The following is a 13,121-nucleotide window of genomic DNA, read 5'->3' on the forward strand; positions in this document are numbered from 1 at the left end:
GGTGCAAATGGTTTATGCAAAAACATCCCGGAAAGGATAAATGTATAGCTGGTTTCAGGGATGAATGGTGATCTCATGGGGAGCTACAACCTTTTTCTACGTCCGTCTCCTTTTGTGCAATAGCTTATTAGAAAAGTCAGAACAGTTTCTCTGCCTCTCCTCCGGAGAGCTGCAGGCCCTCTTCCTTAGATGCATTCAGTGGAAAACTTCAGATTAGAAACTGACTGCCCCTGCTCGAGTCACGAGTACCCCCGCCCCTGGCCCATCACATGACAGAAGGGGATTCTTAGAAGTGGATGCCAAGCCCTAGTTCCCACACACGGTGAGGCGGGCAGCGAGTACAGTATCTCTAAAGGAGACCGAGGTTCCCAGGATCATGGAAGGCTGCTGGGTAGACAAAACATATTTTTTTTTTTAGAAGTGGAACAGTGGCCTCACTGATTTTTGGCTGCAGAAAAGGTCAAAATGTGATTCTCTGCTTAAAAAGCACTTTATTACAGAACTAAAAAAAGGAAACGAACGGGAAATGAAGTCATCATTGGTTTTGCTAAGAACAAAGCAGGACTAACATTGACTATCCTGGTAGCTGGAGAACTGGCATTTTGACAACCCCTAGCGTTGCAAAATGTAGCCTGGGGAATCTGGTTTTGGAGAGTCCTGGAATCCTCTGGTCAAACCATCTCCTTGAACTCTACTTGTATGGGGGCTTCTCCTCTCTGTAACTTATAATCATGGCTCCTGAGGTAAGAAGTGATAGGGACACATAAAATCTTAGGCCTTCTTCTACCGGTAGTTGCTCCAAAACTCAAAGGTCTAACTCAGGGGTTGAGCTTCAAAAGAAACAAAACTAAGACTCATGTTTGCAAAGAAATGACAGGCTACCTTCTTTTCTACCGAGTTTTGCCCATCCACAAACATTACACAGAAGGCGCACTTTAGGATAAGGCTAAGAAAAACCCACTGTCTCCTGAGATGTGCGGTGGTCAGAGGGACAGGTTGTTTAAAGGCCAGCCTAGGTCCTGCCCTTTTATCCCACAGCCAGTTTCCTCGAGCTCCTCCTCCACTCAGGCACATTAAGCTTCAAATCTGCAAGCAGGGGAGGGGGCCATCGACCCTCCGTCCTGTTTGTCTGCTGCGTGGCCTTGGAGCCCACAATCTAGGCCCCTCTAATCCCACGCAACCGCTGCAGGTCGCATAAGCGCCCCGCCCCGTCGGGACTCGCACGGCACCGCCCCTCTCCAAACTCCCGGGCGCGCAGGCGGACACCGGGCCGCACAGGTAGAGCTCCGCACGGGCCCCGGAGACGGCGTGGCGGGATGGGGCGGCCCTGGGCCCGTGGCCTCCTCCTGCTCACCGCCTGCCTGGGGCTCTGCCGGCCGCTCGGGGGGCTTGGAGGTACGCGCCCCAACTTCCCTTCCCCTCCCGGGGCGGGCCGAGCCAAGTGACGCTACGCGGAGAGGGTGGGCGGCCGGTGGGAGCGCGCGCTGGGCGAGCGGGGCGTGCGGGCCGAGCAGGGCAAGTGGGACGCGCGGCCCTCTGGCCCTCCTGCGCGCTCAGGCCCCGCGTCCAGGAGCTGGGCGGAACGGAGGATGTAGCGGGGCCCTGTGCACAGGCTTCTCTGCGGCCGACCACTTCCAACTCCCAGCTCCATCTCCTTTCCGTGAACTCTGAGACTGGAGTTTTAAGGTCAGCCACCTGACCAGCTGAACGGCCGACTCCTGCGGGCCGCTTGGCTGCATCTTTTTACTTTGGTTCTGGAGCTATTTGGTCTCCACATGTGACGAGCAATGCGTTGGCGGATCTTCTGTTCACCTGGGATATTCTCTGACCCCTGGTTTCTTGTCCCTTAAGCTGCACCGTAGGAGACCTCGACTTTTCTGAGCTCAAATATCCCATCCCCATTATCTTTTGCCTCCCTCCAGATTTCTAAGCACGTGGTTCTTTAGACTTATGACTGAGCCCCACTTCCTAGGCCTTCCCAACATCAATTTAAAAAAGACTTCTAGGTAACCTTTAAAAAAAGAAACAAAACAGGAAAAGAAATTCTAAATCATAGGTACTGTGTGTGTATAGAATTTGGATGAGATTCTCAAGATTTAAATTCATTTTTGGGGTGGCCAAACCGCATTGCTGCTTGCCATGATCATTGCGTGATGATGTCATTTGGCAGTTTTGGAGTAACACTCCAAGGGCCATCTAGGTCCTTGAAGGCCTCAGCTTCCACTTGTTCAGGTGGTGAGCGGCTGCTTGGAAAAGCTCTGCTCCTTCTTCATGCTCTTTCATATTTCCTAGGTCCTCATCCGCAGGCCTCCAGGCCCCTTCGTGACTGGTTCCAAGGGTGGGTGTGGCCAAGGGCTGGATGCCCATTGGCTGCTGTGACTGACTGAAGAAACAGGTGTGAGACTCCAAAGGGTAGTGAGTGGCCTTTGGAAAAACCCAGATGGCTTCAGACAGGGAGCCAGTAATAGTATAGGGGCAAAGAGAAGCTTATGGATTAAGAGTCACGGAGTGGAGGGAGAGCTTCAAACCCAAGAGCTATCTTCTGTTCTCAGTTACTTCTTCTGGGCTTTGGCTTTGCCTCTGTGAATTTACTATGGTAATAACGTCTTCCGAAAGGCTTAACTAAAACAACTACTTAGCAGGCCGAGGATGCTCAGTAAACACTCATTTCCTTACTCATTATGCCCTGCTCTGCCTCTTGTATGCAGCTAGCACGGGTAGGAGGCAATACAGGGCAGATTCCTTTAGGTTAGGAGTGTGGCTTTCTCTGTTGAAGCACACACTTTACCATGTCTGTTCTTCAGGCTGTCAGGACAGCATGACAAATACTGTAAACCCAAATCTTGAGAAATCTACGTTGTGATGCTTGGGAGAATAGTTTGTTATTCTTTTATTTTATGTGTATGGGCTTTGGGAGAAGAGGAAGCCCTGGGCTTCCCCATGTCAAGGACCACAGAGCCCTAGATTCACACAAGAATGGCAAAGTCTTCTTCTGGTCCATGTGTAGATATTGATAGTCTGATAGAAAATGTCAACCACAACGCCCCTTGGTCCGAAGACTGCTCCCCTACACATTCTATTCCTGCCGTCTTCTTGATCAACCTGGATACCACAAACCCTGCCTCCTTGTTTCTCTGTATATGATAACTTGGGCTCCTTGTTCAGCTCTATGCAGTAACTGTGTCTCTCCCTTCAGCTCTGTATAGCAAATGTGTTGATCTTCTGTGAGCCGTAGTTTCTGTAGTAGAGAGCTCCAGTGGTCTGATCCCGGCTTTCTTTCTTTGTGTCAGTCTTTCTCCCTTTTTTTCATTCCCTTCCCGCCCCAGTCAGCTTCAAGCCTCTACAGGTCATCTACAGCAATGCACAGATGTGGCTGTGGTTTTTTGCCTGCATGTGTGTCTGTTTCCCACATGGGTACCTGGTGCTGGAAGAGGGCAGAAGAGGGGATTGGAGCCCCTAGAACTGGCGTTACAGACAGTCGGAAGCCACCATGTGGATGCTGGGAATTGAGCCCAGGTCCTCTAGAAGATTAGTTTGTGCTTGTAACTGCTGACCTGTCCCTCCAGCCCTGAGAATATTTTCCTGAGTTACCACATGTGTTATTTGAGTTTAGTTTCCCCCCTTGTCTCCCTGTATAATTCAGTGTGTTTCCTTGAACAATCGAATTCTCCAAGGTGAGCTCTGCTCTTAGGGTGACAAGTCACCCTATCAGATGCACCTTTGTCTGGCAATAGATATTGTCTAGTAAAAGTACCTTTAGTGCACAAGGTTCAGCTATTTCTGTTGTAAGTCATACTGTTGTTATTGGCTAGTTTCTGAAGGTAGCAGGATATACCTTGCACCAGAGCCATATTACCAGTGGTTTATTTTTGTTTCGTTTTCAGTGGTTCTAATTTTGACTACCTTCTTGTTGATTATTGCTTTTGCATTCTGCCAAGGCTGACTGGGGACTGGTCCAAGAAGAAAAGTTTCCCGGTGACCTGTTGCTTGGCATCATAGCTACTTACAATGTCTTTTTTTTTTTTTTTTTTTTTTTTTTTTTTGGTCTTTTTTTCGGAGCTTGGGACCGAACCCAGGGCCTTGCGCTTCCTAGGCAAGCGCTCTACCACTGAGCTAAATCCTCAGCCCCCAATGTCTTTAAATGTATCTTTACCCATGAGTTGTTTGGAAGAATTTTAAAAACACTTTGTATAAATTAGTCTGCTCTAAGAAAACACCCAGGTCTGAATTTGTTTTAAAGAAAGAGGTTTATTTAGCTCAGAACTTTAGTGCTGGTTCTGGTGAGGAAATCTGGCAGTTGGCATCATGCCAGAGGCCAAGGTGAAGGGAGCCAGAGCGTGTCCAGGATGGAGCTAGTCTTGCATTTTATAGCACTTTTCTCCAGAGTGCTAGCAAGGGTTCCCTGAGGACTACTGTAATATCTTCTGGGAGTGAAGCCTTAAGTAACCCAATAGCCTCCCATTAGTCAAGTTGCCCTTTAAAGCTACTGGCTACCTCTTTTTGGCATAGTAGAGACCAGGCTCCCAGTGCATGAATCACTGTGGTGCAGACCACATCCAAAGCAAGGCATCCTTGGTTCTTTTTTTGAAGAATGTGTTTACTTACAGTGAGATAAGGTAATTGATAAAGCTAGTTAACTAAGGAAGCCTGCCTGTGCTGTAAGTCCATGCCAAACGAGGAGAGGGTGGCTTTCTACATGGTGCAGTTCCCTCATTGCTTGTGTGTCGAGATGAATAGCCATGTCACATGCCAATGGAGACAGACTTTCAGCCAGCTCTAAACAGAAACTGAATTCTCCTTTGTTGTTTCGTTTTTAGATGACAACTCCCTCAGAAGTCCCCATACACTCCTTTGGCTCTGCAGTCAATATCCTGGAATTCCTTTGGGGTTGGTGCCTCAAAACTGGTGCACAGATTCAAATTTTTTATTAAGCAGCTAGTGGTTCAGAGTGCTGGTTCCTCATAGTTGAAATACCTAAAGCCCGGCCATTCGTGCATCGAAAGATAGATAAGGGTCATAGAATTCTGGGCGTTATAAGCCAGGTGCCATTCAAGAGGAGGGAGAGCCGTCAACTTCAGATCTCGGGCACTGTCACTCTAGGGAAGAAGCCTGGTTCCAGAATGGAGATGCATGTCTCAGGAGGAAGCCTCAAAGACTCTCTGGGTAGCAGATACCATAAGCAGAGCGTGATTAACTGGGCATAGGCCCTATGGCACAGAAGAGGGAGCTGGTGACTCAACCAGGGCAGGCTGAGACCCAGACTACTTCATTCACTTATTCAGCTGGGACTTTTCACATCTAAGGCTTCAGGATCAGCTGCCCCCAGAGTGCCAGACACAGGGATTTTCACTGAGAGAAGGTGGGAGTGGAGTTGGTTTTGCCTGGATAACCTGAAGACCTAGGCCAGAGAAATTGTACAGGGGCAAATATTTGAGTGAAATGGGGAGTTGGAAACCTAGAGGGTTGCGTTCTGCAAACAGCTGAAGGGTTGATCTAGATCAACCCAGGCCCTGAGGATTTCTTTTTTAGTGTATCTGAACTTGCTGCCCCTCTGCTCTCTGTCTTCCTCTGACTGCACCAGCAACATATTTATCACAGGAGTTTGGTGCCAGTGTTGCCCTTCACAGTTCACTGAACATCTGGTTAGCCTATCAACCTATAGCCCTAGAGCATATTTTGGCTCCTTGATTTCCTACTGTGACTTAAACTTAACAGAGCAGGGTTTTGTGTTAATCTGAAAGGCTGCATGGGTGCTTGGAATGTTCGTGTTATTTCTTATTCATAAGTTTCTTTTTCTTTGGATGAACTGGTTAAAGTTAGCTGTCTCTTGAATAAATAGTCCACTTGAACTTGATGTGCACAGAACATCCACACGATTTTAAAACACTAGAGCTTGTTGAGAGAGATCCGAAGGGCAAAATCTGCCTTTCCAGCTGGTTTAATGAGCTTAAGTTACACTGTGTGAGCACAAGGTGTTTTCCAGTGCAGGACTCTTCTAAGAGCTTCATCTTAGGAGTTTGGAGGATGCTAGAGAACTTTTGTTTTCTGATTTCAGTTTTAAAGACAAATTTCGATGCCTATAATGCCCATGGAATGCATTTTAAAGAACAACCACATGTTAAAAGATAGGATATAACATTTCCCTAGATACTAAAACTCTGGAAAAGTAATTCTGATTTTTCAATGACAGCAAATAGGTCCGAAATGCTTTTTTTTTAAATACACCTTTAATTAATTTATATCCTAGTTCATAGAGCCACCAGACCCAGTTCTCTAAAATACAGCACCGATCTGTCTCCCCGCACCTGGAAGCTACTTAATGCTCCCATTGTTTGAGACAGGATTCAGCCTTCTTAACAGGCCGGCTGGCTAGTGTTGAGCCTTCTGCTTGGAAAGTTCCTTGGAATGACCAGCAAGACATTCGTTTGCTCCCCACACGTGTATGTGCGTGAACAAGTCAAAGCACGAGTCTTCTCATCCCAGGTTTCTGTCTCAGTAAGTTTCAACCAAACTCAAAATCTGACTGTTCCTAAGGAATGCCTTTCAGCTTCTCCTTCCTCCCTCTGGTGACCATATGTTTTAGCCATCTCTTGAACTCATTCACTTTCTCCTCTGTTTCTTGGCGTCCCTTCGAGCCTGTGTTTCAGTGCTGTCACCTTCTGAGTTACAGTCTGACTGTGATCCTTTTCTAAGCCTCTTTTGATAGTGTCCCGACTCCCGAGGCAGTCATTTATTAAGTAGTCGTCTAACGTGTGCTGGCCATCGCTCTGTGCCATGAGAAGTAGGCAGTGGTCTGACTTACAAAGATTTTTCATCTCCAAATTTTACATTTCACTTGGGAGGCAGGTTACTGGGCCAGATAATAATCAGTGACACAGATTTTTACCAAGTGGAGATTTATAAGCCCATTAAAGGAGCAGCCAGCCACTCCTGTTGTAAAGGCCCTTTAAATGCTCAGAGACAACCCTTCCAAGGGAGAAGGCGCCCCTCCCCCTCTGTTGACCCACTCAACCTTCAGGTTGCTGCAACCCTGACTATAACCCCTTCATCCTGCACTTAGCCGGACACGACCTTCAGTGCCTGTGCTATCCCATTTCTCTCCTTCATTTTCCTCTGCCTTTCCTCCTGTGCCATCCTTTAGGTCTTGTCCAACTCCCCCCACCCTCCCACCCCCCCACCCTCCGCCCTCCGCATGTCCTTCAACCAGGCTGAGTGATTGAGCTGTTGTCTAGTTGATAGCGATCGAGGTTGCTTGATTAGTAGTTGTGGGGATGTGAAATGCCCCACAACGCCACCAATAGGCTTGCTGAATTCGGACACTTGATCCCCATGTGGAGGTGCTGTTTGGAAAGGTTGAGAAACTTTAGGAGATGAAGCCTCACTCGAGGAAGTATGTTGCTTGAGGCGGGCCTTGGAGCTTACCAGTCTGGCCTTACTCCCTTTTCCCTCTGTATTCTGCACGTGCATGCAGTGTGACCAGCTAGCTTCCTGATCCTGCCACCACACTGTCCGTCACGAATGTATCTATCTGGAACTGTAAGAAACGCACGCATACACGCACGCACGCTCGCACGCACGCTCGCACGCACGCTCGCACGCACGCACGCTCGCTCGCACGCACCCTTTTTCTTTTAAGTTGCTTTCCTCGGGGTATTTTTATCTTCGCATCAGAAAAGTAAGAAACAATCTTTTGTGTTTGTCTTTGGATCTGCATACCAAAGAAAACCTTTGGGCTCTGCTGTGGACTGGGAAGGACACCTTTTGCTTTGATTGTCTCCCTCATTCCCTAGCTCACCCAAACCAGCTCCTTTCCTATTAACTCCATCATTTAAAGGCACTCTTTTTTTCCTGGACACATTTTTAATTCTCATAAGCAGTGAGCTGTTCAGTTAAGTCTTTACCTTCTGCTCCTGACAATACTTGGGACATGCTAAGCATTCAATAAATAGTAAGCCAAACCCAAACCCAAATCAAACAGAAAACCAAAAATCAATTCTAAGGTAAATATGGTGACTGAAAATTGGCTCATAAGAGAATTGCAGGCTGCCGTAAGTATTTGTCATCTAGGAGCACTGTGTTTTAGCACCTTATTACCAAACACCAGTTAGATTAAGCATTTTAGCCCTTCCATTAGCATGCAGGACAGTTTCTGTTCGACCTGATTAGATCCTGAAGTCCTGTCCTTGCCTTCCTCAGAGGTCCTCTCCTTTCCCTTCCAGGGACAGATTCCCTTGCTTTCCTGTTTGTTCTTACTGTTATTCCGAGGCGTGTATTAGGAGCTGAAAAGATGGGGTAATTGAGGACATCAAGTGGCCTCTGGCTGTCAGACCAGGAGTGGTACACTCAACTTCCTTGTTCTTCTCTGGAGGTGACAGAATTCTGTCCAGTAGCTGGGACTGGAATCGATTAGTGCCAGAGAGGTGAAGCGTGGGAACATATGAGGATATTGTTATGAATGTCATTTAGTCATCTCAGCAGTTGATCTTATGATTGAGAAAACACTTCCTGCCTTTGAACACTGAACAATTCAGCCTCCAGGCCTGCCAGAGTGGGGAGTGTGGCAGGGAGGGCATGCAGGAGAATAAAAGAAACTCAGCTGGCTGGGAGGCTTATGCTTGCTTCATATTAATGATATTAACTCTGTATTCTGGCATTGCGTTACTTATTAATATGCCTGCTGGCATTGATTGAGTTTCTGAGTATGTTTTTGTTCAATACTTAATAGTTGTGTGTATTGTAGGTACAAACAATGTGTACTGGTCACTCAACCTCCCTTTCCTTTCCTCCCTCCCTCCCAGCTTCTAGTCCTCTCTTTCTCCATTAAGAATGACCAAACAAACACACAAACAGAACAACAAAAACCTTCCACATGTGAGAGAGAACATAGCTGCTTATTTCACTAACATAATGTTTCCTGCTCCACCCATTTTTGCTGTAATTAATTTTATGGCTGAATAGTAATGAATAATGTTGTATATCTAAATATTATCTGTCAATCATCTGTAGTTAGTAGCTATAATTGTTATCTATCAGTTATCCACTATTTATCTGACTTCACTTATCCATTTGTCTGCTGCTGATTTTATCCTAACTACTGTAAATAATTCTGCAGAACACATGGACGTGTATGTAACTCCTCCCTTGCTTTTCTCACGTCTCTAGATACTTGCTCGGAAATAGGAAGGCTGAGTCATCTGGTAGGCCTGTTTTACTGTTTCCAGGGATCTCCATATCGAGTGTCCTAATTTATGTTTTGAACAGTGTACAAGGTTCCTTTTCTTCTGCATACACTTAGCAGTGCTTGTTAGTGTTTTTATAATAGTCATCCTTACTGGGTTGAGATGCTATCCTAGTTTTGAGTAGGAATTTCCCTAGTCACTAATTCACATCAAAGATTTATGTGCATCTGTTGTCCCCTTGTCTTTCTTTTTAAATGTGGTTTTTTTTTTTTTTGGTTCTTTTTTTTTTTTTTTTAAATGTGTTTTTTTTTTCCCTTGTCTTTCTTTTGAGAAGTGTCTGTTCAGATCATTAATAGGAGTTTGATTTTTTTGCTGTTGTGCCTTTGTGTCCTCCTGTATTTGAATACCAATCCCTTGTCAGATGAGTAGTATGCAAGTGTCTTCTCTCACCCTTCCCCCCCCCACCCCCACCCGGAGCTGGGGACCCGAGGGCCTTGCGATTGCTAGGCAAGTGCTCTACCACTGAGCTAAATCCCCAACCCCTTCTCTCACCCTTTAAGTTGTCCTGCCTTGGTTGATTATTTCCTTTGCTGTTTTTATGTGCTTTTGGAATCCTTTCTATATTCGAAGTATTTCTCTCTTTATTTTCTTCTAGTAGTTTGAGATATTTTAGGTCTTACATTTGGGACTTTGATGATTCTGAGTTGTTTTTTTTACAAGGGTAAGAGATAGGGGTTAGATTCCAACATTAGGCTTTCCCTTGGCGCTCTCTCCAGTGTGTGCTTTTTGATGCCTTTATTGAGAATTAGTTTATTTCTGGAGTGCCTACTATGTTCTATTGGTCGTTGTTTCTGTTTGTGTGCTAGCACCATGACATGATGTTTGGTTACTGTGGCACAGTAATATACTTTGAAGTCAGGTGTCATGATGTCTTTGGTGTTTAATATAAAATTTAAGGTTTTTATCTACTTTTTTGAAGAATATTGTGAAAAGTCACTTAAGATCACATAGACATTTTAGTAATATGAATTATTCCAATTCATGAAGGTGGAATGCCTTTCTTCTTGTGTCTTTTTATTTCTTTCATTGATATCTTCTAATTTTTCTTTTACTTCCTTGGTTTAAATTTATTTCTAGGTATTTTATTGGTTTTGTTTGTCTTTTAAAACCCCTTTGCTTCATTGAACTTATTTCCATTTTTAGTCTTCTTAGATATTTCTTTCCTCTGACTAATTTGGGGTTTGATTTACTCTTACCTCTCTGGGCCCTTGAGAGGTATCATTAAGTTGCAGGTTTTAGATCTTTCATTTATTTCAAAACACACTTTGTCTGCTTTGGCTGTGTCCCACAAGTTTTCATAGATTATTTCCATTCACACTTCTTTCAAGAGAGTTTTGAATTTCTCTTTGATTTCTTTATTGACTCACGGCATGTTCAGTAGCATCTTGTTGAGTCTCTGAATTTTCATACCTTCTGAAGGTTGTTCTTGTCAATTTCTAGTTGTGTTTCCTTGGTGATGTGAAAAGATACTGCTATGATTTTGACTTGGGTTTGCTGAGATTTATTTTGAACCTAATATTTGATCTATTAAGGAAGTTCTCTGTATTGAAGGAAAAAAGGCATGTTCTATAGTTGTGGGTGAAATGTTCTGGAAACGCCTGCCTGTGGTTAGTTTGAACACTTTAATAATGAGCTCACAGTCACCAATAATGTGTCAGTGACACATTTAGGAAAGACATTGGAACACTTTCCCTTGGTGGCATTTAACTAAGAACCAGCCCAGGTTTGAATTCTCTTCTTTACCTCCTTGTGTCTTTCTTCCTCCTTTCTGTGTGCTGCTTGAGTCTGAACCTGAGCCTTCCTGAAAGCTGTCTGGTAAATCTGTCCCTGTCCCTGTGTCTGTCCCCCTCACCCTCTCCTCAACCCCCCTCGCCCCCGAATGTATGTCTTTCTGTTCCTGTATGTTTGTCTGTGTCTTTGTGTGTGCAAGTGTCCCTAACGAAGGGCTTTCCTCTGTGTTTATTGACTAGCACAGAAAACATCACATAGAGAAGGAAGACGGGATACTTCATAGGACTCTTCAACAGAGCTATAAGGGATTAAGTCATTGACCCCAACTGACCCAGATAACCAACATTATCCTTTATCAGACAATATCCATATGTTGCTTTCAGCATTTGTGGTGGATGCTCATTCTGTAAGATGCTTTCAGCCTCCGTTTCTGTTTCCAGCAAAGAATTAGCATAACACACTTGCATTACTCTGGTTCATGAACATGGCAGAGTGCATAATTTAAGACTAGAGCTGTGCATTAGTGTTGCCTTTAAAAGCTGTTTACATGGAAATACAAGGTAAGTAAAGTTGCTTGTTTCATTGTCTCTTAAAGGCATGTTAAACAAACAGGCTGGCTACAGTCTTAAGCTACCAACTCAGGCTGTGAGGCCCCACAAAAGTTGCCGTTTGTTAGCATGCAAGCAATCTTTTATCGTAATGCTTTGTCATTCGACTTAGAATGGTGTAATTATGATTGTTGCTTTTCTGTCTACGTGATCTATCCGTTGGCGGAAGTGTGCTACTGAGGTCTCCTACTGATGTTGTATTGGGTCTCATCTTTTCCTTTAGCTCTATTAATGATTGTTTTATGGAGTTCTGTGCTTTTACACAGCTTCATAGATACTTAAAATTGTTTATAGCTTTAAATTTTTAAAAATTGTGTGTGTGTGTGTGTGTGTCTGTGTGTGTGTCTGTGTGTGTGTCTGTCTGTCTGTCTGTGGTGGTGGTGGGGTGTACCATGGTGTGCATGTGGAAGCCATAGGACGAGACTTGAAGTTGAGTCTCTCTTTCAACTGTGAAGGTCACAACATCAATCTGAACTTGGGTCACCTGTCTGGGTGGAAAATGTGTTTAACCTTCTGAGTCTTCTGGCTCTGTCCCTATCTCATGGACTCTTTGGTCATTATATTCTGAGCTTATTGGTTTCTTTTTGCAGTTTTTTGTCTTTAAAAATATTCTGTCTCATGAAGAGTATCTATTTCTGATTACTTTTGGTTTCTGTTTTTGTAGGACATGATTTCAGCAGTTTTTTGTCTTTAAAAATATTCTGTCTCATGAAGAGTATCTATTTCTGATTACTTTTGGTTTCTGTTTTTGTGGGACATGATTTCATGCTTTCATTTCCTGCCTGCGTGGGTCTTACCAGTGAAATCAGTTTCTTGTACGTGCCATATTGTTGGGTTTTATTTTTTAATCCATTCAGTCAGGCTTTATCTTTTAATGGTGGGATTTAATTTATTAGCACTCCAGGTTTTTATATGTATGTAAGGCCATACTCTTGATAAATGTGTTAATTGTTCTATTTGTTCTGGGTATTGTTCGCTCCGTTATTTCTCTCATTCATCTCTGTGGTTCAGTGCTATTGCTCTGTTGACAGGGGCTGCTTCTGCTCCGTCTGCTGTTTGGCAACGAGACATGGTGGTACATGCCCACAATCTGAGCACGTAGGGGGTTGAGGCAGGGTCTTGAATTCAAGGCCAGCCTGGGATACATAGTGAGACTCTGCTAAAAAATAAATTTTCTTTTGATCTAATGAACTTTCCCTTAAATATGGCTTGGAAGTTTCTCGCTTTCGGGATTTAGAATTCTCTTTGTCTTGTGACTTTGACAATTTATGGTCAGTTTGGCTATAATAAGCTGGTGTGAGCATCGTTTCTGGACACATCGGTTTGGGTCATTTGTCTCTCCTATAACCATTATGTCATTTAACTGACTTTGTATGGCTTTCTGTGTTTCTTTTCCTCTAGGCCCTTCTGGGATGCAACCTTTGTACATTTAATGATGTCCCAAAGTTCTTGAAGGCTTTCTTCATCGTCCCCCATCTCTTTCTCCTTCAGTCTTCTTTCTTATCTGGTAGATATCTTTCAAAAGACTTGTCTTTGAGTTCAG

General features: G+C 44.4%; 1 protein-coding gene across 4 annotated transcripts in view; it reads left to right on the top strand.

Moving 5' to 3' along the window:
• Positions 1-1,135: 1,135 nt before the first annotated feature.
• The window catches only part of Cspg4b (chondroitin sulfate proteoglycan 4B), a 70,147-nt gene continuing 58,161 nt past the window's right edge, over positions 1,136-13,121 (top strand). The window contains exon 1 of one of the 4 annotated variants that reach the window (XM_039101941.2): positions 1,136-1,395. In XM_039101941.2, the coding sequence (XP_038957869.1) occupies positions 1,317-1,395 (79 nt within the window). In that variant the 5' untranslated portion in view covers positions 1,136-1,316. The remainder of the gene's footprint in view (positions 1,396-13,121) is intronic. The other 3 variants (XM_039101939.2, XM_039101942.2, NM_001134510.2) reach the window with 3 other exon arrangements.

Source organism: Rattus norvegicus, chromosome 2 (assembly GCF_036323735.1).
Source record: "Rattus norvegicus strain BN/NHsdMcwi chromosome 2, GRCr8, whole genome shotgun sequence".
Lineage (NCBI taxonomy): Eukaryota > Metazoa > Chordata > Mammalia > Rodentia > Muridae > Rattus > Rattus norvegicus.